General features: G+C 40.6%; 1 protein-coding gene across 1 annotated transcript in view; it reads right to left on the bottom strand.

Annotated features, from left to right (window-relative positions):
* The window catches only part of LOC127578562 (leucine-rich repeat-containing G-protein coupled receptor 5-like), a 138,256-nt gene extending 115,484 nt beyond the window's left edge, over nucleotides 1-22,772 (bottom strand). Inside the window, exon 1 of the mRNA XM_052030711.1 lies at nucleotides 22,480-22,772. Coding sequence (XP_051886671.1) covers nucleotides 22,480-22,679 — 200 coding nt within the window. The 5' untranslated portion in view covers nucleotides 22,680-22,772. The remainder of the gene's footprint in view (nucleotides 1-22,479) is intronic.
* Nucleotides 22,773-22,996: the final 224 nt, after the last annotated feature.

Here is a 22,996-nt window from a genome sequence, read left to right on the forward strand (position 1 = left end):
TTGAGTACACAGTGGCTGGGCTTGGGGCAGAAAATCTCAAAGGTTCATAAATGTCTGGGTGAAGAAACCTCTCCTCCTCTGAGTTCTAAGTGGTCAATCACTTATTTGCTGACTGAGACAATGGCCACAGTTCTAGACCCTCCAAACAATCTCTCACCTCTACCCTCACAAGGCAGCTGGGAAATGTTTCTACATGTGATGCACGTTATTAATCACAAACTAGTGGAAAGCAAAATAAAAGTGATAGGTATTCTGTACCGTACTGCAGCCCAACATAAGTCAATTTCAATCCAGACAAAATCCTACAAATTGTATGAATTTTGCACACAGGTATTGGTGTTCCAATGCCTCTCAAGCCCTTGTCCTTGGTGGTAGAGGTTGCAGGTTTGGGAGGTGTTATCAAAGTAACCTGGATGAGGAGCTGTAGTGCATTTTGTAGATGGTACACACTGGTGTGGAGGAGATGGGGTATCAATCAAGCTGCTACTTTGTGCTAGATGGGGTGGAGCTTGCTGAGACTTGGTGGAGCTTCACTATTCAGGCAAGTGGAGAATATTCCATTATACTCCTGACTTGCACCTCTTAGAAAGGCTTTGTGGTGTGAGGAGATGAGTCAGTTGCTAACAGTATCCAGCCCCTGACCTGCCCTTGCAATTTATGCATAAATATTGTCTATTTATGTGGCTGGTCTAGTTGAGTTTCTGGTCAATGGTGATCCTGGAACATTGTTGATTGTAGACTTGGCAATGGTAGTGCCATTGAATGGCAAAGACATAGATTTGAATCTTACTTGTTGGAGATAGTCTTTGCCTGGCACTTGTGTGGCATAGGTGTTACTTACACCTTACCAGCCCACGTCTGCATGTTGTATGCAGAGGTCTTGCAGCAGATAGGCTGGTTTGCTGAGAAGCTGGGAATGAAATTAAACATTGCACAGTTTATCAATGAACATCCCCACTTCTGACCTTATCATGGAAGCAACGTCTTTGATGAAGCAGCTGAAGATGATCAGGCCTAGGCACTTCCCTGAGGAACTCCTACAGTGATTTCCTAGAGCTTGATTGATTGACCTCCAATAACCACAGACACCTTCCTTTGTGAGAGGAATGACTCCAACTGGTGGAGTGTTTTCCACTTGATGCTCAATGTTTTACCTGGGTTCTTTGACGCCACATTCAGTCAAATGCTGCCTTGATGATCAGGACAGTCACTCTCACCTCACCTCTGGAATTCAGCTCTTTGGTCCCACTCTAAGCTGCTACACTAGTTCTGAGTCTTTCCATTTAGAACAATTGTAACACTGCAGAACATGATGGAGGGAGTCCTTGTCGGAAAGACAAGGCTTCGTCTCCACAAGGACCACGCGATGGTCACCTACCAATGTTGTTGTGGACACATGCACCAGCTGTGCGTAGACGGTTGAGGACTAGTTCCAACAGGTTTATCACTCACTAACTTCTGCCTGCCCAATGTGGCAGATATGTCCTTCAGGACTCAGCCAGCTTGGATAGTGGAGTTGCTTCCAAATCATTCTTGGAGTGAGACATTACGCCATCCAGAGTACATGCAGCTTCCACAAGTAAAATCGTAAAATTCCATATATGAAACAATATTGGAGGAGATATGAGCTTTAACTACATCCTGCACTTGTTTGCCTACACTGGCTCCAGGATATTCAAGGCCACAATTTTAAAAGTCTCATCCTTGTTCTTAATTCCCTCCATGGCCTCGCCCTTCCCTGCCCTCCAGCCCTACAACTCTCAGTAGTATCTGAGTTCCTTCATTTCCCTGAATTTATCCCGGAATGTAACTGCTTCACCATTGGTGTCTGTGGCTTCAGCTGCCAAGCCATAAACTCTGGGATCCTCTCCCTAAAATTCTCTCTGTCCTCACTCCTCTTATCTCCATTAAGACACTTAAAAACTACTTCTTTGACTTAATTTTCCACCTTCTGTTCTCAAACATCCTTATGTAGGTTGCTGTTAAATTCTGTTTGTTAACTGTCCTGTGAAGCACCTTGGGTCATGTTGCTACATTGGAGATACAAGTTGATATTACCGAATTAAACATTTATATATTTACTGCATTTTAAACCCATATAAGTAATATAATAGACAGAATAAACAGGATTAAGGGGCAACCTAGCTGTAGAACATATAGATAAAGGGGAATAATTTTTCTGCTGTCATAGGACCATAAACAGCAGTAGGCCATTCAGGGTAAATTCAATAGAATCATGGCTAATCAGACATTCCTCAAGTCTCCTTTCCTGCCCTTTCCCAATACCCTTGATTCCTTGCTGGTTAGAAACTTACCTATTTCAGCCTTAAATATATCCAATAATTCTGTCTCAACAGCTCTCTGTGCAAAGGAATTTGAAAGACTCAAACCCTTTGAGAGAAGGAATATCTTTTCATTTTAGTTTTCCATGGGCACCCCTTATTCTAAGACCATGGCCCCTGGTTCTGGACTTTCCCATGAGAGGAAATATCCTCTCAGCATTTACCCTGTCAAGCCTCCTAAGGGTTTTGTATGTTTCAATAAAGTCACCTCTCATTCTTCTAAACTCCAGAAAGTAAAGTCCCAAGCTGTTTCACTTTTCCTCAGAGGACAACCTTTCCGTATTTGGGATCATCCTCATGAACCTTCTCTGAACCACCTCCAATGAAAGAAATCTTTCCTTAAATAGGGCGACCAAAATTATTCAGAGATTCTTACCACTGGGGACATTAATTTCCATGTATGCATATGTCAAGCAATGGACAATCATCTTTATGCAAGGTCTTCAGACATTTTACAATTTTCTGGCAGTGAGTGGGAAGTAGTGGGTATAAGGGCACCCACCACGGAGCCTCTATCTCCTTCATGTCTAAAACCATCACAAGAAGACAAATGGTGAGGAAATAGAATAACCTTTCCTACTATTTATATACTTAGTGTCAGTTTTTGCAAATGCTGATTGTGAGAATAAGGATGCATTAGAAAGACGTGGAGGATTATTAGAGGCAAATACAGAAAGGGAATTGTTTCTAACACAATCATTGCAAAAGATGAAGAAGTCACTGAATTCAAATACTGCAAATTGCAGGTTACTGGAGAAGCAAGAGGAACACAGAAAGAGATATGACAACTGTTTTTTTAATATGCTAATTATGCAGGCACGGTAGTGTAGCGGTTAGCACAACGCTATTACAGTGCCAGTGACCTGTGTTCAATTCCCACCGCTGACTGTAAGGAGTTTGTACGTTCTCCCCATGTCTGCATGGGTTTCCTCTGGGTGCTCTGATTTCCTCCCATATTCCAAAGACCTACAGATTAGGAAGTTGTGGGCATGCTATGTTGGTGCCAGAAGTGTGGCAAAACTTGTGGGCTCCCCCTGAACACTCTACGCAAAAGATGCATTTCACTGTGTGTTTCGATGTACATGTGACTGATAAAGAAATCTTATCTTTTCTTATGTTTGGGGTCTAGAAAGCATTCAGTGTCATGTTTCAAAACTAATGCATAATAGGGTGGAGGTTCAAAATTATGAAGTGTTTATGAAGTGAATAGGCAAAATCTATTTCTTCTGGTTGCAGATTCAATGATAAGGAGACAAGGACGACGACTAGATTACGAGCAAGAGTATGATTAGTGAGATGAGGAGAAATATATTTACACAAAAGGCTTTTAGTGCATAAAATAAGGAGTATAAAGGCAATTATGATAACATGCAAGAGGAACATAGGTAGGCATTTGAGACAAATAGACAAGAGGTGTGATTAGTTTTGTCTGTGCTTGCAGAAAGTTGGCACAGACACGATGGACTAAATTCCTTCCCTCTGTGCCATAAGTCTCTATGGTTCTCTGTGTTTTCTTGGTGTGAACACATTCCTTATGCTACAAATTACAGTGAATTTCAGTGCAGTCTGCAGCTAATTTTTAGCAGAAGGTATATTGAAAGGACCAAACAACTACAGTATGAAACCATGAACTTGACCTTTGTAGACCTTTCTTGGCAACTGAAAGCACAACACCTTATTTTTCCACAAACACATAGTACTTCAGTTTAGTAAGATACAAAGCCAGTAAGTTGTTGACAGTATCATGCATTATGACTGGCAAATTGTGGAAAAAGTAACAATCATTTAGAAAATAATCTTAACGTTAAACATTTTCTTCATCCTTCCAGCTTTCTAATGCCCTCAACATTTATTCAGTTTTGTACCTGGTCCAGATGTCCAGTACCTTGTTTACAAGGAACCGATGCATAGAAGTTAAACAGATTATCTTATGCTTCAGGCAAGAAAACATACATTTATTGCATGGCAAAGAAAATAATTAAATCTTCATTTGTAAATATTGTAAATTCTGATCCATAGCACGCCAGCTAAATTTAATGCTGAGATTACGTGTGTTACTTTTGAACGGAAAGCAATGTAGTATAATTGTCAACTGTGGCTTAGTCGGTAACAATTTTGTTTATGAGATAGAAAAATCCATAGTTAGGCCAGAACAATGGTACAACTAGTAGAGCCTCACAGCTCCAGTGACCTGGGTTCAATCCTGACGTGTGCTCCACCTGGTTTCCTCCAATTTCCTCTCACCTTCCAAAGACATCCTCATCAGTTGGTTAATTAGTTATTGTAAATTGTCCCTAGTGTGCCAGTGAATGTAGAATCTGTGGGGAGTTAATTGGAACGTGGGGAGAATAAAATGGTTTTAGTGTGAGTGAATGCTTAATGTTTAGCACAGACCTGGTGGGCTGAAGGACTGGTTTCCATGCTATATGACTGCATGACCCCATAACACTTTGAGGTTCAAATCCAACATGAGCACAAAATATGACTGTTATAATACTGCAGGCATACTGTAATGGTGCAGGTGTCATCTCTTAGATGAGATGCTTGCTGTGGGATGGATGCAAGAGATCACATGGCACTATTCGGAGAAAAGCAGTGGGTTATCTCTGTGGACTTGGCCGATACTTAAACTTAATCAATGTTCCTCGAAAAAGAGGTTATCTGTTCGTTAGCACATTGCTGATTGTGAGATCTTGCTGTGTGCAAACTGGCTGTCACATTTTTCTATGTTAGGACAACTACCTTTCAAAAAAGACATTGCAATGATGGTCAATCATTCTGAAAGGAAAATGAAAGGTGCTACACTGATATATAATTAGCTACTACTGCGGAAATAAGACAAATGTAAACAAACAGAACTTCAAATTCCCAACAGAATGTAATTTTTTTGGAGTCTAAAAGGCAATTGGTTCACACAATGAACAATAAATATAAGTGCCAACATATTTGTTGAACTCCTGATCAGAGACATTAATGAGTATGATTTTCCACAAAACCCACAATAGAGCCAGTTTTAATCTCTCTTCTGGTATTTTACTCAATTCATTGTGTCAACCCTTCCTTTTATGACCTTTTGACAGGAAAAACAATCCACTCAGATTAAAGTTTTCCCGAAACAAAAATCCTCTCTGCTACTTTGTTTCTAAAAAAAAGCATGCAATGTATATATGTTTTAGGGATGAGATAAATAAAGACTTCCCTCCAGCATGTGCTAAAGAAAAATTAAGAAGCAAGTTCTCTGCCTTGTAATGAAGTAAGACTGGAAGAAGTTCAATGCATATCGCCAAGTGTTTTCACACATGTAATCTAATTATCACAGTTGGTTATTGATGCAAACAGAGAACATTTGGCTAAATAAACTCCATTTCAGCCAACACTAATATAACCGCTCTTTATTTTACAAGTTACCAATCAGGAAAGACTGCACAGTGGATGCCATTCCAATAGTCTTTGCTTGTGGTTCTGATTTCAAAGCAGTGGTGACTGTGGATGAGTTTGAGAGAAAGGTTGTGCTCCCACCATTACTATTCCTGCCCTCTCTCTATACACCATTCAGACAACATAAAAGCATTACATAGCTAACTACTTTTGTCCAGCCTATAAGAAAATTAGTTTATCTTACAGATCAAAGAAAATTAGGCAGACCATGGCTGATTGGAATGCAACAGTAATATTACCACACTTTCTATTCCACCCCTTTTCTCAAAGAAATGAGTCTAGTGTCAGATATGTAGGTATTTCCCACGACCAGGCTGGACTCTGTTTCTAACCGACACAGCGACCAGGACAATGGTTCTTATACAGTGACCAAAGTTCCTTAGTTCAGCCTTTGTGCAGTGGGAACTACTAACTTCTTTGCTAACATTTCATCAAACATCGAAATTTACATCTTTTTTAATTGCACCTTTAAAAATGTGAGCAAGTTCCATCTGGTTAAAGTTAAATGTCGTCTTTATTCCATTTATTTATGGTGCTATGTAAAAGATGTTGACATTTGAGCATAAATGCTTTTTTAAAGGCCACAAACAGTAAACACAACGTTCATACAATTCTAATCTGAGATGAATAAAAATCTAATTTGAATGCATGCTCCCAAAGTTTTTTTTAAATAGTTAACAATATAAATTAAGCTCTAATTTGTTTTTAAACACTAACTATTCACTGTTGGGAATTGAGGAAACCATACCTTGTTAAATTACTTGGGGTAAATTAAAAACATTTTACCTATAATGCAGTTTACTTGCATTTTACAAACTGCCCCAATCTCTCATGCATATATAAAGACATTGTTGCTGTTTTTATTTATATGTAATTACTATGAATTAACTGTAAATCTCATATTTAGCTCCATTTAACGAGCAGATTGCAGCTGCCCATTTGAAAGTTTAATCACTGCCTTCTTTCACTTCAGTTGGCACAATACAAAACACCTATTCAATTTTCTTTTAACACCGCTGCCAATGTCCAGCCGACTTTTTAGCAAACTGATGAAGCGGAAGAACAATGCAGCTGCAACATTTCATGGCATAGTCATAGGGTCTCTCTTTCAGGCCAAAGCTGTTAATTAGGAACCAGAGAATGTGATTCAGCCAGTACTTTTCTTTTGGCAATTACACATTGGCAATTGCATTTTTAGTAGGAAAATAAATCGTAATGAATGGACGGAATTGTCATTTGTCACACTAGTGTTTGGGCACAGTCTTTTGTATGCATTTAATTCTTCACTGATCAATAGCCATTTGGCAGTGTTGTCAAAAGGAAACATTATTTGCAACTTTTCCTTGTAATAATGTTTTATTTTCTCCAGGTTAGTTGATTTTATTTGGAAAATACAGGTTAAAAAGCAATTGAAAAAAATATTTTTGTTGAACGATTTAGTTGGTTGGAATATAAATAAATTCCAAATTTAACACAATAGTTTGCATTACATTTTCATTTAATACAATATAGGAGTACTTTACATCGCAATTTAATGTGAGGTTCCCATTTGGTGAATATACAATGTTCACAATGCATAATTGTGCAAACTGTCCCATTTACAAAGGCAACAGCATGATGTCATTACCTTTAAACCCCTCAGTCAAACTTAAAAGCACAGAATAAAGTCATGAAGTTAGTGCCGCTGGGAATTAGTCAAGCTTGCTAGCTTTCCCAGCAAGAGGTTGCACTGGTGGATGTACTAACCCTGCCAATATCCATTAATCCCACTAAAGAAAGGAAGAAAGAAGCTCTAATTGTTGATTCAATGTTAATGAATTGAATACACATCTAAGGCTACCAGCAGCGACTATTAAGCTGTAAAACAAACACAGTTAGGTGAACTACACATCACTGTTTTTCTGTAGTGTTCAATAAAATTCATGAGCTGTAGAAACAGTGTGCCCAGTGAAGAATTTAATCTTAAAAATCCGAGACATGGAATAGAGTTGCACCTCAGTTCTTTCAGTATTGATTTAATGCTCAAAAACGTTTGCCCCTCCCAACATAGATCATCTAAACCACATTGCAGATAATTATATATTTGAATTTAAGTAAGATGTAATTTATAAAATTTATAGAGGTCACATTTTATCCTAAATTTGCATAACTAAATATCATTGGAAATACAATGAGGTGGAAATTAAATAATAATTTTAATTGATCTGAACATCAATGCAGAATGTAAACAGACAATGAAGAGTTTTATAATGACCTGAATATTATAGGATGAGATTTCAGAGTACAAACTGTTGATAAAATAAAACAAAAAGTAAAACGAAAGCAAGGCCTTGAAGTTTTATAATAAGAAAGGGACAAGAAACAAGGTACAAGAACACATTTGAAAGTTGTATTTTCATTAAGAATAGGAATCCATAACAATCTGTACTGCATCCATGAGAATTTTGACTAAGTCGGATGATTCATGAGTTTCAATTCATGACCACCTCGGTCTCAAAAAACAATTATGAACTTTTTTTATTACCTACTTTCTGCTCAACTTGTTCATCTCTCCTCCCTCCTTTGGTGTGGTATGTATTTCAAAATCCTCTTAAAGTCCAGTAGATCATAATTCGTGAATGAATTTATGGAAGAGTATCAGCAGCTATGTACTCAGAGGGGCATCAAACCGATGACTAACCTCGCCATCACCTTTGTCCACCAGCATTCAGTTGCAATGAAGACCCTTAGTATTAAACTGAAATGGCTATCCTGCTGGAAGTGTCTAAGTGTAGGCACCATGTATTAAGAGGGTCGGAGTCATTAATGGTATATCTATGTGGAGATACGCTGCCAGCATTCCCCATATATGCCCAGAGGAGAAGACTGGCCACTGCGACAATCTGATGGATTGCAAAATGTGTGCGTCAACCCTTGGGAACAAGAAGGATAAAAGAAGGAAAGCAGGAATAAAAAGACAGTATTTGTTTTTAAATAATGTACCCTTTAATGGTCAAAGCTGCCAATGCAATCTACCTCACTAATGTCAGTATTTCCTGTTAATGGACTCAGATAATCTGACAACCCCAGAATAAATCTCAATAAATGTAGAGTTGATGGCAGACAATATATCTCTATGTATATTGTTAATGACAAAAATGTATGAACATTAATAAATCAAGCCTGTAATAAAGTGAGCAATGTTAATTAGTTATAGGACTTTTGATTAATTACTTTAAAATAACAAATTAGAAATAATCTCTATTATTCCAAATGATGCTTTGATTTATGCACTTGCTCCTAATTGGAAATTGATTGCTGAAGGATCAGATTGCTTTATTTTAGACTAAGGAAGTGAATATGCAATTTAATCTAGAAGTGTAAATTCCACATAACAAAGTAGCAAATTCTCCAAACAGTTCACACATGGAGATATTCTAAGGCCACAAGACCAAGAACTCATTAATGTATCTGATTAAGGGTGAGGAACAAGTCAATTATCTTAACAAATATGAAAGTTGCAAAACTTAACATAAAGAACCAAATTAGTGATGGATGGCATAAAAATCCAAGAGAAAGCAAAACAATTTCTTAAATAGAAAAGGAAATAAAGAAATTAATCAATTAATTTTAATTCAAATCACTCATTGAAAATTCAACAATATTGTGAATTGCTGGTTTTAGACCCTGCATATTATTATTCTTCACTGATTTCTGATGGAGTCAGATACTAGAGGCGAAAATGAAGCATTAATTATTGTAAGATATGAATGAGTTAATTAAATTTGAGCACTGAAATATAGACCATTGTTAATCTAATTGTTGCTTGGCTCTTGTGATCCAAGTGATGCACAAAGATGGTAAAACTAAGCACAAAATCAAAGATAGCAGAAATCAAAGATCATGAACAACTGTTGCTGGTGGGTTTAATACAACAACATGTATTATATAGCCTCTTTAAGGTATTAACATTTTCCAGTATACTTCATGGGAGCCAACATTTAACACTGAGCCACATAAAAATATATTATCAAAGGTTTGGTCAGACAGCTAAGTGTTAAGCAATACTTTAACGGCGGAAAATACTGCCTAACACTTAGCTCTCTGACCAAACTTTTAAAGATTTAAAGGACGGATTATAGAGATTAATACCTTGGCAGCTGAAAGCACTCCTAACAGTGGTAGAGTGATTAAACTCAGAGATGTTAAATGGCCAGAACGGGAGGAGTATCAATAATTTGGAGGGTTGTAAGGCCAGAGGAAATTATAGAGACATGAGAGACACACAGAGGGAACTAAAAAAGTAGGGTGGTTTTATGAGGAGTATTCTGAACTGGGAATCAAAATAGATCTTAAGCACAGGAGGGTATGGATGGGACATAGTCAGTTAGAACATGGGCCTTACTTAAAGTAGAACACCTTACTTAAAGTACATATAATGAGAAAGAATGGACAAGATTGCTTTGGAGTAGTCAAGTCAGAGGTAACAGAGCCATGGATGTATGTGGGTTTGACCAGCAGTTGAGCTGAAGGAGGGGCAGAATCGGTGATGGCAGAAACATGGAGTTCAATGCTCAGTGAAGCACAAATGCTACATTTTTCTTCAGTTTCAATTATCAGTGCTGAATATTGTATGGAAATTACATTATCCAAGTTGGCAAAATAGTCCTAAACCCCAAGGTAATAGCACTTAAACCTATTTAACACTATTTTATCCAGTTCAGAGTGTACATAAATAGGAGGTGAAGTGTTTTGAATTTAGTTGCCTTTTTTTGTTAATTGAAATATCCAGTTTTACTATTGGGTTTTGGTTTAAAAATAACGAATGCTCCTTCACTCCTTTCCCCATCAAAAAGGTACCCCATGCTGGTAATTAGTATCATTTGCCAAGTATCTGTGCTCACAAAATATTCTCATCAACCTAAGCTGTGGGTTCAAAGTACAATTTGTGCTTCATAAAAATATAGCTATACCACTGGAATGTTCAGTTATCAAAGCAATAAAAGGAAAGCATTTATTTGCATGTTTTGCTTTATCTGATAATGAGTGCATATTACTTATTAACAGCATATGCTGTGTTTTAAATTATTTAATGTGCATTTGCAAATAGTATTAAATCATCATGGTTAAACACAATAATTAGTTTAGTTAGTTAAATAAAAATAAAGATCAGAAAACAAATTCCAATGAGTCACCGAAACAATATTTAAACATACAACGTAGAGTGGACAAAAGGCTGAAAAGACATACAAAGTCTACGGAAAGCTCTTGGAGCAGTAATTAACCTTATGAAATTCTGATCCCAGTTAGAAGAACAGCTTTTGAGGATTCAGCTCCAGATCTAGAACTGAAATTGGATCGCGAGCCTTTTAGAACTATACCTCACTTCTTTAATGCATAAACCATTTTCCACAGAGCTGCCTTAAAAGCTTTTTTGTACTCTTACCCACCACTAACACTCTGCATCCCATGCTAACCCCTTGCCTCTTGGTTTTTCCAAGCCATTACCAACGTTCATTTCCCTGTTTGATGCAACTCTTATAAGCTTCGACATAGTTGGTAAAAAAAACTAACATGGATAATTGTGATGGGAAGTTGCACTTCTCAGATATTAGCTCAAATTAAATGCCAACATTAAAAGAAAGTAGCTTCAAACATATAAAACAGATTAAATGTTAGTGGATCTGTTGAGTCCATCACACTCAGGTGTTGTTGTAATTAGACAGCACAACCGCCAAATCTCTCCATGTACCAGTACTCATATCATCTTCTGGGAAAGCCAGAAGGGAGACTTAAATATCCTCCAGGCCAATTCGGGAGAAGGATTTTGGCACATTTCAGTCCAACCCACTGAAGCAATCAACAATGAGTTTCCAATGACCATGTGCTCATTGCCCAGTACTTATCTCTATAAATCAGCCCCATCCGCCAACTCCAACATAGGGCACAACTTGACAAATTTCCCATCACTCATTTTGCCTCCTACTCCCCCCTCCACCCTCAACTTGTTCAGGAGATCTTAACTGATTGCTATGATAGGATTCTTGGTATAGTTCACAGGAGAAGGGAACTCTTTGTTTGTCTTGGCAATCAATGGCTGCAAGCTAATCAATCACAGGACAGCCGTGAACACCATGATAACCTATGCATTTATCCATTTTTACCAGGGGTCACAAGTTAGCAGTCAGAATGTGAACATGTCTCCCCTCTTCCTAACACATAGGAATTAAAGCCAATTGTAAAACACCTAATACTGTTCTCAGTTTACTCAGGATAGACTTGAGACCTCCCTGGTCCCCAGGCTTGGCTTCTTGTTGGATAAGCCAGTAGCCATTGGGCCATTATTTAAAATTTAAACTATACAAATAACACCAAGTATCTGCTGGGTGTCAAGTCAGTATACAATGACTCTGGTCTCTATTAGCTATCTGGAGAACAGCTCAGACTCATAATCCTCTGACTCAGTGGTAGTACTACTGAGCCAAGGTTCACTCCCATAGTCGAATCATTAACCATTTCAAAGTGACTGGGTTAATAAACGAATGATGCCACAGAATTGCACTGATACATCAATAATGTAAATGGTAATTAGGTGAAGTTATCTGTGTGTTTATATAGTGAAATTTTACAGATGAAAATTAGGAACACAAGGCATTGTCACTTCAAAAGCTCCAATGATATTGATTCGTTCAAACAATATTCAGCTTGGAAAAACAGAACACTGCTGTATATAAAGCATAAATCTGACATGTATACATTAAATCCTTGAATGTACAGTATTTATGTTTGCTGGAAATGGCATTTACGCACTAAAACTTAGTTCAGGTCAATGCAAGTTTAAACATTTGCACCAATCTGCAGATGAAATCAGTGACCACAGACAGCTTGCTGTATGATTCATTAAGCTGATCTCTTGAAACAATAAACCATGTCAACTTTTGAAGATATGCAGTTCCCCATCTTCATCTTACATCATTCTGTTTTATAATTATAGTCATTCTATTATCAAGCCAGAGCTTCATACATCTCCTTCCCCCTCACCCCTACCTCCACCACCCCATACTACCTCACCCCCAGCCCTACTCTTCCCTAAAGCTGAAATTCACTTCTGAAGTGGCTGACAATCCTCTCATGCCTAACTCACCAACAACTTTCATTTACAAGCCAAAGCAATTGCAGATTATTTTATCTAAATGATGAAATGGTACTCAGGGATTTAACAAAAAATTCTGCTGATTTTTTTCCCTTTTCTTAGTTGGGATTAATGATAACACCCCAACTGTTCTCCCAGATAGGCAAACTAACAGCACAAAGTAAAATTTGAAGCTAGGAACTGGTAGGGGCTGAATTTTCTGCACCCGCTCTCCAGCACACAATGCAGCCAACATGAGTTACATCAGTTGACAGTCAGGATTCCTGGGACCTTTTTTAGAACAGGAGTCCACAGGTGCAGGTCTGCCACCTAACTGCTCTGAGCACCAGCAAATGGGGCAGGGAATTCGGTATGTTTCTAGCCAATAGCATTGCAGCCGTTGGAATGATGCAAAAAAAAACTTGCAGGAAAGTATAGTAGAAGTTTATAAAATTACGTGAGGCATAGATAGACAGCCGGTATCTTTTACCAAGGGTTGAAATGTCTAATACTAGAGGGCAGATATATAAGGTGAGAGGGGGTAAGTTCAAATGAGATGTGCGGCAGATTTTTTTTACACAGAGAGTGGTGGGTATCTGGAGTGCGCTGCCAGGGGTGGTGGGGGAGGCAGATACTATAGAGGCGTTTAAGATCCTCTTAGATAGGCACATGAATGTGCAGGGATGGAGGGACATGGACCATGTGCAGGCAGAAGGGATTGGTTTAATTAGGCATCATTAGGTTAATTAGTTCAGCACAACTTCATGGGCCGACGACCCTGTTCCTGTGCTGTACTGTTCGATGTTCTATGTTTTATGTCCTACGTCGAAGTTTGGTACTGGTCTAACGTTAATCTGCTGTGTGGGTAAAATCATTTTCTCTTCACTCCTCTTCTCCAAAAGACGCAAACTCATTCTGCAATGCAACAACTTGCCACTACATTGTTAATCAGCAGCATAATAAAACCTTTTTATGTATTTACCTTGTGGAAAATTGAACTACAAATGCAAATAATCCAAAAATATTCAGTCATTTGTGGTTACTATGTCTGATCTGTTAATGGCTGAAGAATACATTAATACTCAGTCTATAAAGCACAATCATCTTTAAATATGATGATTATTACTGCCAAGGAAGATTTCATTTAATTGGAAAACATTCTGTTTTACTACAAATGCTCTTATGACTGGTACCAATGGCATGGTTAATGAACTATCTCCCACTGCCACTATACTTCCAGTGCTCCACTTTCAGCTCAGCTCAGCTCAGGATGCTTTATATTCATGCCCAGCAAGGATGGATATGACACTGAACTGACCTATGGCACATAACAGTCAGCTTTAATCCTTATCTGTGGAAACATAAGAGCTGTTGGGTTGTCCTCTGCCCTCTTTGCAGTGCCATGGTATTTGGATGCTTACTTAATTAGTAATCAGTTGCTCTCCATTAGTTTACAACAGATCCGGAAAGGGACCACGAAAACGTCACTAGTAACAGGTTTTCAAGACCAAGTCATCTGTTCATCCCAAACACAGTACACTTACCATATCATATCCAAATTACTCATATAGTTTATTCCAAACTATTTCCTGAACATTAAGTATATAATATGCATCTGAATAGATCAATGTAATTGCTTCCACTGTCTTCACTGTGAGTCTGGTTCACAGATGTATTACTTGCTCATAATTCCAAGGATTTGTTTTAAATTTACCCTTCAAGTGGAGGCCCAGTGCTCTGGTTCTACTGCCCTGGACAAGATAAAGTAGCTTGTCATGTCCTATGGTATCTGTTTCCTATAGAGCTCTGCAATGGCAGGCACGGTAGCATAGTGGTTAGCATAATGCTTTACAGCGCCAGCGACCCGGGTTCAAATCCGGCCACTGTCTGTAAGGAGTTTGTACATTCTCCCCGTGTCTGTGTGGGTTTCCTCTGGGTGCTCCGGTTTCCTCCCACATTCCAAAGACGTACAGGTTAGGAAGTTGTGGGCATGCTATGTTGGTGCCAGAAGCGTGGTGACACTTGTGGGCTGCCCCCCAAAATCACTACGCAAAAGATGTATTTCACTGTGTGTTTCGATGTACATGTGACAAATAAAGATCTTATCTTATCTTATCAAACAGTAATCAAATCACCTCCCAGTCTTCTCCCTTTCACTCAGAACATAGTAGGAGTCGGCCATTAAGCCACTTGAACTTGTTCCACCATTTAATGGAACATGGTCGATGCTTGCCATTGGTCCCTACTCCCACCTTTGCCCTGCACCCCTTAACATCCCAGGTCATCAAAAAAGTTAAAAAAAATCTTTCAAACTCAAATTTCAAATTAACGATAGACCTAACATCAATTGCCATTTGCGAAAAGGTGTTTCAAATTTCTCTCACCTCTTCTGCATTTCCTAGCTTCTTTTCTGAAAGGCTTGGCTCTAATTTTCCCCAGTCTCCCAAACCAGCAGAAATAGTTTGTTGTTATCTATCCTGTGTTACCCAAAAATGTTGAAATCTTCGATCAAAATATCACTTAAATCCAGAGTTCACAATACAAGTTTTAATTAATGCAATACTTCCTTAAAATGTAATCCTTGAAGTCTAGAAGTTATTCCAGTTAATGTATGGGGCATCTTCTCCAAGGTCAATATATCCTTCCTTAAATATGATGACTGTAACTGCTTATGGTACTCTAACCGGAGTGCTTAGAGGTTTTGTATGCTCGCTTTATATTCAGTACTCTAGACATAATGGCCAGAAATTCTTAGTGACAGCTCTGTTGGTTCTGAATCAGCAGGGTGTGGGATCCCACTCCAGAAACTTGAACATATAATCCCAATTGACATTTGGTACAAGTATAAAGGAAGGCTGCACAGATTAGCCATCTTTTGGATAAGATGTTAAAGCCATTTCAGCTTGCTTAGGTGAATGTAAATGATGGCACAGAGGTGCAGCTGGTGACTCACAGCACCGAAGACCCGGGTACAATTCTGACCTCAGATGCTATATGTGTGGAGTTTGCACATTCTCCCTGTGACCACATAGATTTCCACCCACCTCCCAAAGACGCATAGGTTGTTAGGTTAATTGGCCACTGTAATTTGCTCGAAGTGTGTACGTGAGTGGGGGAATTTGGGGAGTGTTGTTCAGAATGTGGGGAGGGTCAGGCATGTCTCAGATTGGATACAGAACATTCCGAATTGGGGAGGGAGAACAGCTCGAGGTCATAGTACACATTAGTACTAACAACTTAGGTAGAAAGATGGATGAGGTCCCGCAAAGTGAGTTTACAGAGTTAGGCAGGTTTTGAACTTTTGAAAAATATTAGGATAGATAAGTCACCAGGGCCAGACAGGATATATCCAAGGGTATTATGGGAAGTGAGGGAAGAGATTGCTGCGCATTTGGCGATGATCTTTGCGTCCTCACTGGCCACAGGGGCAGTGCTGGATGATTGGAGGGTGGCAAATGTTGTTCCTTTGTTCATGAAAGGGAGTAGGGATAACCGACCAGTGAGTCTTACCTCAGTGGTGGGCAAATTATTGGGGAAGATTCTTAGAGACAGGATTTATGAGCATTTGGAGAAGCATAGGCTGATTAGGGACAGTCAGCATGGCTTTGTGAGGGGCAGGTCGTGCCTCATGAGCCTGATTGAGTTCTTTGAGGATGTGACAAAGCACATTGATGAAGGTAGAGCAGTGGATGTGGTGTACTTGGATTTTAGTAAGGCGTTTGATAAGGTTCCTCATGGAAGGCTCATTGAGAAAGTCAGGAGGCATGGGATCCAGGGAAACATGGCTGTGTGGATTCAGAATTGGCTCACCCATAGAAGGCAGAGGGTGGTTGTAGATGGAGCGTGTTCTACCTGGAGGTCAGTGACCAGTGGCGTTCTGCAGGGATTTATTCTGGGACCCCTGCTCTTTGTGATTTTTATAAATGACTTGGATGCGGATGTGAAAGGGTGGGTAAGTTTGCAGATGACACGAAGGTTGGTGGTGTTGTGGATAGTATAGAATTGATAGGATGCAGAGCTGGGATGAGCAGTGGCAGATGGATTTCAACCCAGAAAAGTATGAAGTGATACACTTTGGAAGATTGAATTTGAAGGCAGAATACAGGGTTAATGGCAGGACTCTTTGCAGGGTGGAGGAACAGAGGGATCTTGGGGTCCACGTCCAGGGTGCCACACAGGTTGATAAGGTTGTTAAGAAGGCATATGGTGTGTTGGCCTTCATTAGTCGGGGTACTGAGTTCAAGAGCCGCGAGGTAATGTTGCAGCTCTATAAAACTCTGGTTACACCACACTTGGAGTATTATGTTCCGTTCTGGTCACCTCATTATAGGAAGGATGTGGAAGCTTTAGAGAGGGTGCAGAGGAGATTTAACAGGATGCTGCCTGGATTGGAGAGCATGTCTTATGAGGATAGGTTGAGCGAGCTAGGGCTTTTCTCTTTGGAGCAAAGGAGGATGAGAAGTGACTTGATAGAGGTGTACAAGATAAGAGGCATAGATTGTGTGGACAGCCAGAGACTTTTTCCCAGAGCAAAAATGGCTCACATGAGGGGGCATAATTTTAAGGTGATTGGAGGAAGATATAGGCGGGATGTCAGAGGTAAGTTTTTTTTTACACAGAGAGTGGTTGGTGCATGGAACACATGCCGGCAGAGGTGGTGGAGGCGGATACATTAGGGACATGTAAGGGACTCTTAGATAGACACATGAATGATAGAAAAATGGAGGGCTATGTGGGAGGGAAGGGTTAGATCGATCTTAGAGCAGGATAAAATGTTGGCACAACATTGTGGGCTGAAGGGCCTGTACTTTCTGTAATATTCTATGTTATAAAACAGGACATTTAGGGTCATAATCTCTAGAATACTCCCTGTGCCACATGGTAGTGAAGGTAGAAATTGGAGGATAGAACAGACGAATGTGTGGCTAAAGAGATGGTCCAGGAGGGAGGGCTTTAGGTACTTGGATCATTGGGATTACATCTGGGGTAGGTGGAAAACTGATAGAAAACTGGGCAGAGCATTGGCAGATGGAATTTACTCCCAACAGGTGAAAGGTAATGCATTTTGCGAAGTCAAATAGAGGTAGGGCCATATACAGCACATGGTGGGGCGCTACGGGATGTTGATGAACCAGAGGGACCATGGTTCCTTGAAAATGGTAACACAGGTAAATAGGGTGGGGAAGAAGGCAAATGCCAAACTTGCATTCATAGGTTGGGGCATTGAATATATAAGTTGGGACGTTATGTTGCAACTTTACAAAACACTGGTTAGATCGCACTTGGAGTACTGTGTGCAGTTCTGGTTGCCACACTATAAGAAGAATGTGGCTGTGCTGGAGGAATGCAGAGGAGTTTCACCAGGATTTTACCTGGACTGGAAGACTTCAGTTAAGGAGAAAGATTAGATAGGCTGGGTTTGTTTTCCCTGAAGTGAAGGAGGTTGAGGGATGACCTGACAGAGGTATATAAAATGCATAGACAGGGCAGATAATCAGAACCTTTTTCCCCACAGTAGGGGCATCAAAACCAGGAGGGTATAGGTTTAAGGTGAGAGGAAGGAGTTTTAGAAGGGATTGGGGGGTAAGATTTTTTTTACACAGAGAGTGATTGATATCTGGAACTCACTGCCAGAAGAGGTGGTGGAGTCAGTAAAATTACTACATCTAAGAAACATTTGGGCAGACACTTAAAATGGGCAAAGCATGGAGGGATATGGACCTAATGCAGGGAAATGGGATTAGTGTGGATGGGCAAAGATGGTCAGCATAGATGTGGTGGACCGAAGGGCCTGTTTCTGCACTGTACGACTCTAATAAAAATGGGACTAATGCAGGATTAGTGTAAAGAGGAGGTTGGTGAGGATTTGAAGGGCTGAATGTCTCTGAAGGGTCCCATGGGACTGGATGACTGCAGGAAGGTTTATTGGTCAGCAATAATCAAAAGACTGAATTGACCATTTATTTCTTGCTCTGTGGGATATTGTTCTGTGCTAATCCACTGCTCACATTTGCCTAATTTCAGCAGCAACCAATTATAGAAATAATTCAGCAGCTGTAAAGCTCTTGAAGATGTGAAAGGTCCAAATTCATCCTTTCATTTTCGTACCCAAGTTAATAAAATATCATCAGAATGTACATAATGTGTTAATTAAGATTAATGTTTATCCAAGTTATGATTGTTGGAATTGAACATAACTATCTTGCTAGATCTGTTTTGTTTTTAAACGGTTTAGTTCTTTTTAAACAGGTTTATTTTTTTCTCCATTCTTTTCTAAATATAAATCAGCAATGATTCTCATTCTCTGATATATCAATCACAGGGTTTTTGTATTGTGAACTAACTTCTGACTATGGGCCTGCAAGTGACAAGGTGACTTTCCATGTGGCTGGGGCAAGTATTTGGACACCTGAGTTTCAGATGATATTGCTGTTTCCTCGCAGCTGGTTAATCGCGGAAGAGGTCGGTGAGCGCGGTCGGTTCCTGTTCAGTGTGAGCCACACCTTCACCGCTGGAACTGGGCTGCTTTGAGCAGCCCACTTCTGACCCAGTGCTCCAAATAACCAACCATCCACTCCAACTTGCAGTCTTCCATTGTGTGGTCCCGGCGCAGGACCTTATGCTTTCCCTGTCTGCCTGTCCATCAAACTGATGCAGGAGATAATGTGTAACATTATTCACCATATGAACAGAACCACTCGCTCCTTGTGTGAGAATTCTCAATTGTTTAGGATCTGAAAGAGAAAACACCTTCCCCCGATTGGAATTTCACTGCAATTCATATCGCGAGACTGCAGCAAAAACACACACATTTTAACAAGGATACGGAGAACACAGGGCCATTCATGGAATCTCGCCCGGGAACCAACAAATATATATCTACTTCATCTTATATTTGAGGTACACGGCCGAACTGTTGATATATGTCGGGTAGAATTAGTTTGCGAGCACTCTTTCGTGCGTATCCGTTAAAATGGTATATTAGAAAACATAACACAAATCATTATACCACACAAATCTATGGAACGAGTTAGCCTATTATACACGATTGTTATCTGATTCCATAAGCATTTATTGTCTGATGGCAGATGCCTTGGTAACTTCATTTGAGAATACAAACATAGTGTTTTTGAAACAAAAGCATTTATTGTCTGATTTGTTTTTAAAACACTGCGTTTGTATTCTCAAATGAAGTTACCGAGGCATCTGCCAACACTCAATCTATTCATCACACCCACATATGAACGTCACCTTTCAGATTCCTGGAATACTAACACTAATGTCCAATATTTATGCATTCTGAGAGAAATAACAAGTTGCGACGTCAGGCTATTTAAAAAGAACTGCACCCCTTCCCAAAGAAAGAGGAGATCTGTAAAATACAAAAGTGTCTCTTGCTATTGTTTGATTTAATGGAAAATGTGCTGGAAAAGCCCAGTGCTGGCTGTGGATGGTGACCCAGGCAGATCGACAGAACCCGAATGAAACTCGGACTAAATCAAATTACCCTCAACGTGCATATCTTAACCACTCGCAGAACGTATATCACTTATTCGGAACTAAATCCAGGTCTCAATCAAATAACTTCTGAATAATCTGGCAACAGTTTACTAGATAAATTTTTTTCCGGATAAAGTATAATCCCAATGTGACTATTTAAACAGTAGAAATGCCGTCTCTAATGCACCCGTTGGTAGTGGGTTTTTTCCTACTCGTTGACTTTTCTAATGTTTAACATCACAATTCTTCAGTTTGTGGTGTGTTACGAGCCGGCTGCTCTTTGTTTTTCGATTAATTGACGAAGGATTTATTTCAGAAAGGACTCCACGTTTCTATTTGTGTCTGGTGCTGAATTCTGAAGGGCCCGTTTGAATGTCTCCAGTGAGGTGTGAAAGATGATTATTTTGAGCTACTGTTCCGCCCAGGCCGATCGCTTTCTCCCTCATTCTCCATGAAAGTGATACCTAAATACCGGGGAACAAACCCGTGAGGTGGCTCCGTTGAGCTCCCGAACCCCCTTCAGTCCTGCTACTTCGTCAAAGCAGCACTTAGAGGAAAATAATTTTTTAGTCATGAAGTATACTGCGTCCATTGAGAACTAAAGAAAACCCTGCGATTCCAACGAAAAATAAACTGCTTTAAGTTTAATGAGCGCTGGCGAAAGTTTAAATATTAATTGTTTCTAACTTGCTGAAGAGGTGATTTTAATTTATAATTATCTTCGCCTTCAGCGCTGATATCAGATATTATAAATCACTGAGCGTGTTTACTAAGTGATAAGCAGAGCAGCAACTAGATTTCAATCTGACAAGATTTCACGGTGGCATCGCAGCTTCAAGTTGCCCTCGGTCTGTTTGATTTCGCTCCTTCCCCTCCTGTTTACTTTCATTCAGTTTAGGAGAAATCGCTCAGTTAAACAACTTGCGGTTAATCGAGTAAAATGCAAGACTCGGCAAAGTCTCGAGGCTGAAAGCAGACGCGTGAATTTCCAGATGATTCCGAATGAAACATGTTATCCCGCAAGTTTTACTTTACGCCTGTCAACACTGAACAGGTCAACACGCGGAGGCGCCTCAAGATAGCAGAGCACAAGCACACAGGCAGTTTGTCAGGAGTAAGTCGTGCAAGCGGTGTTTTAATCAGCCGAGGTTGGGGTACACTTCATGTCCGCACTTCACGGCGCTCTGTAAAACTGGGGCTCGACAAGCCGCTGGAAGTCAGAGCATCATACCGCGTTGCAAACGACCAGTCTGTGTCTGCAGCCGGCGGTCTGTCGGTCTGTCCTAGCTCTTCAACAGAACTATTTCACTTCAGTCGCCCCGTTCCCTCTCCCGTCTCCCGCACCTTTTATTTCCCTTTTCAAGCTCGCTTGGAAGTTTACTACCCCGTCTGCTTTTACTACCTTTTCGCGTTTACTCTCACACCAAGGCCTGGAACAAGTACAAATAACAGCCAATGAATTGTCTCCTGTCTTCCAGCAAATAAACCCAGTTCACAGCCGACCAACCAAACATCCCTCGCCACAATCAATAAATATTGGTGTCAGATAGCACAGCTATTGACTGCGTGGAAAACAAGGTAAGTTTCTTTTGAATGTACTCTTTTATCTAACATGCATTCGTCGCTAATTTGTTATCAATTCGCCGGGTTACACGCGCAGAACTAATGGCTGTGGCCGGAGGCGAACTCCCGGTGCTTCAGGCTGGGGCTAACTAAACTTGCACTTTGTCTCCGTCTGGTGTTTCGCGTGGTTCATCAGCAGCTCCTGAGTGAGCCCAACATCAGCGAATCAGAGATCTGCCCCATGCATCTCTCTCGCCCCGCACACTTTGCTTACAGGTGTCACGATTTTTCGTCCCACGTTGCCCCTTTGGCAATGAGTGCTGTTGATTTCAATGCAATGAATGCAGTGGCTGTAAATAAATATATGCAGCTTAAGGATTCCAAGTTAATTTTATTCCAGGGAAGTTATCTGCAAACTGTTACTTTCAGGGGGGATACTGAGTTAATATTTCATTCATTAAATGCCTGGCATTATTACACTGCAAACCCAGACTGAGCCCAATCTGGGGCACGAAATGCACTTACAGATAGGAGGTAAAGCTGCTGAGGTTTGCAGGGATGGTCGTCAGTCCCCGGTCCGAGCAGTCTACTCGCACCAGCACGCCGTCCTCTTCGCACCGACAGGGAGCCGGGCAGCCGCCTTTCCTCGGCTGGGAGGAGGGCAAACAGAGCAGCAGAGCCAGCAGCAGGGGCAGGGGCAGGTGGAACAACCGCGACCGCCTCATGTTTCTTTAGGGGCAGTCGGAGAAGGGGCTCTGACTGTCACTTGCTTGACTCCAGCAACGCTGCCACATGCCGCGCCGGCGCCAGCTCCCAAGTCCCAGCGCTGTTGCAGCCGCGGCCCCTTTAAATAAGCGCCCCGCCCACCGCTGACGTCACGGAGAGGCGCCCTCTCCAACCCCCTCCCTGCCCCCTTCCCAATCCACGCTCTGCTGGGCAAAGGGCAGCAGCGCGCACGCGTGCTTGGACCCCGGTGTCACCCACCGACCTCGGGGTGGCTGTCAATCACCCATTTCCACACCCCCACCACCACCAACAGGTT

This window comes from Pristis pectinata, chromosome 15 (assembly GCF_009764475.1).
Source record: "Pristis pectinata isolate sPriPec2 chromosome 15, sPriPec2.1.pri, whole genome shotgun sequence".
Taxonomy (NCBI): Eukaryota; Metazoa; Chordata; class Chondrichthyes; order Rhinopristiformes; family Pristidae; genus Pristis; species Pristis pectinata.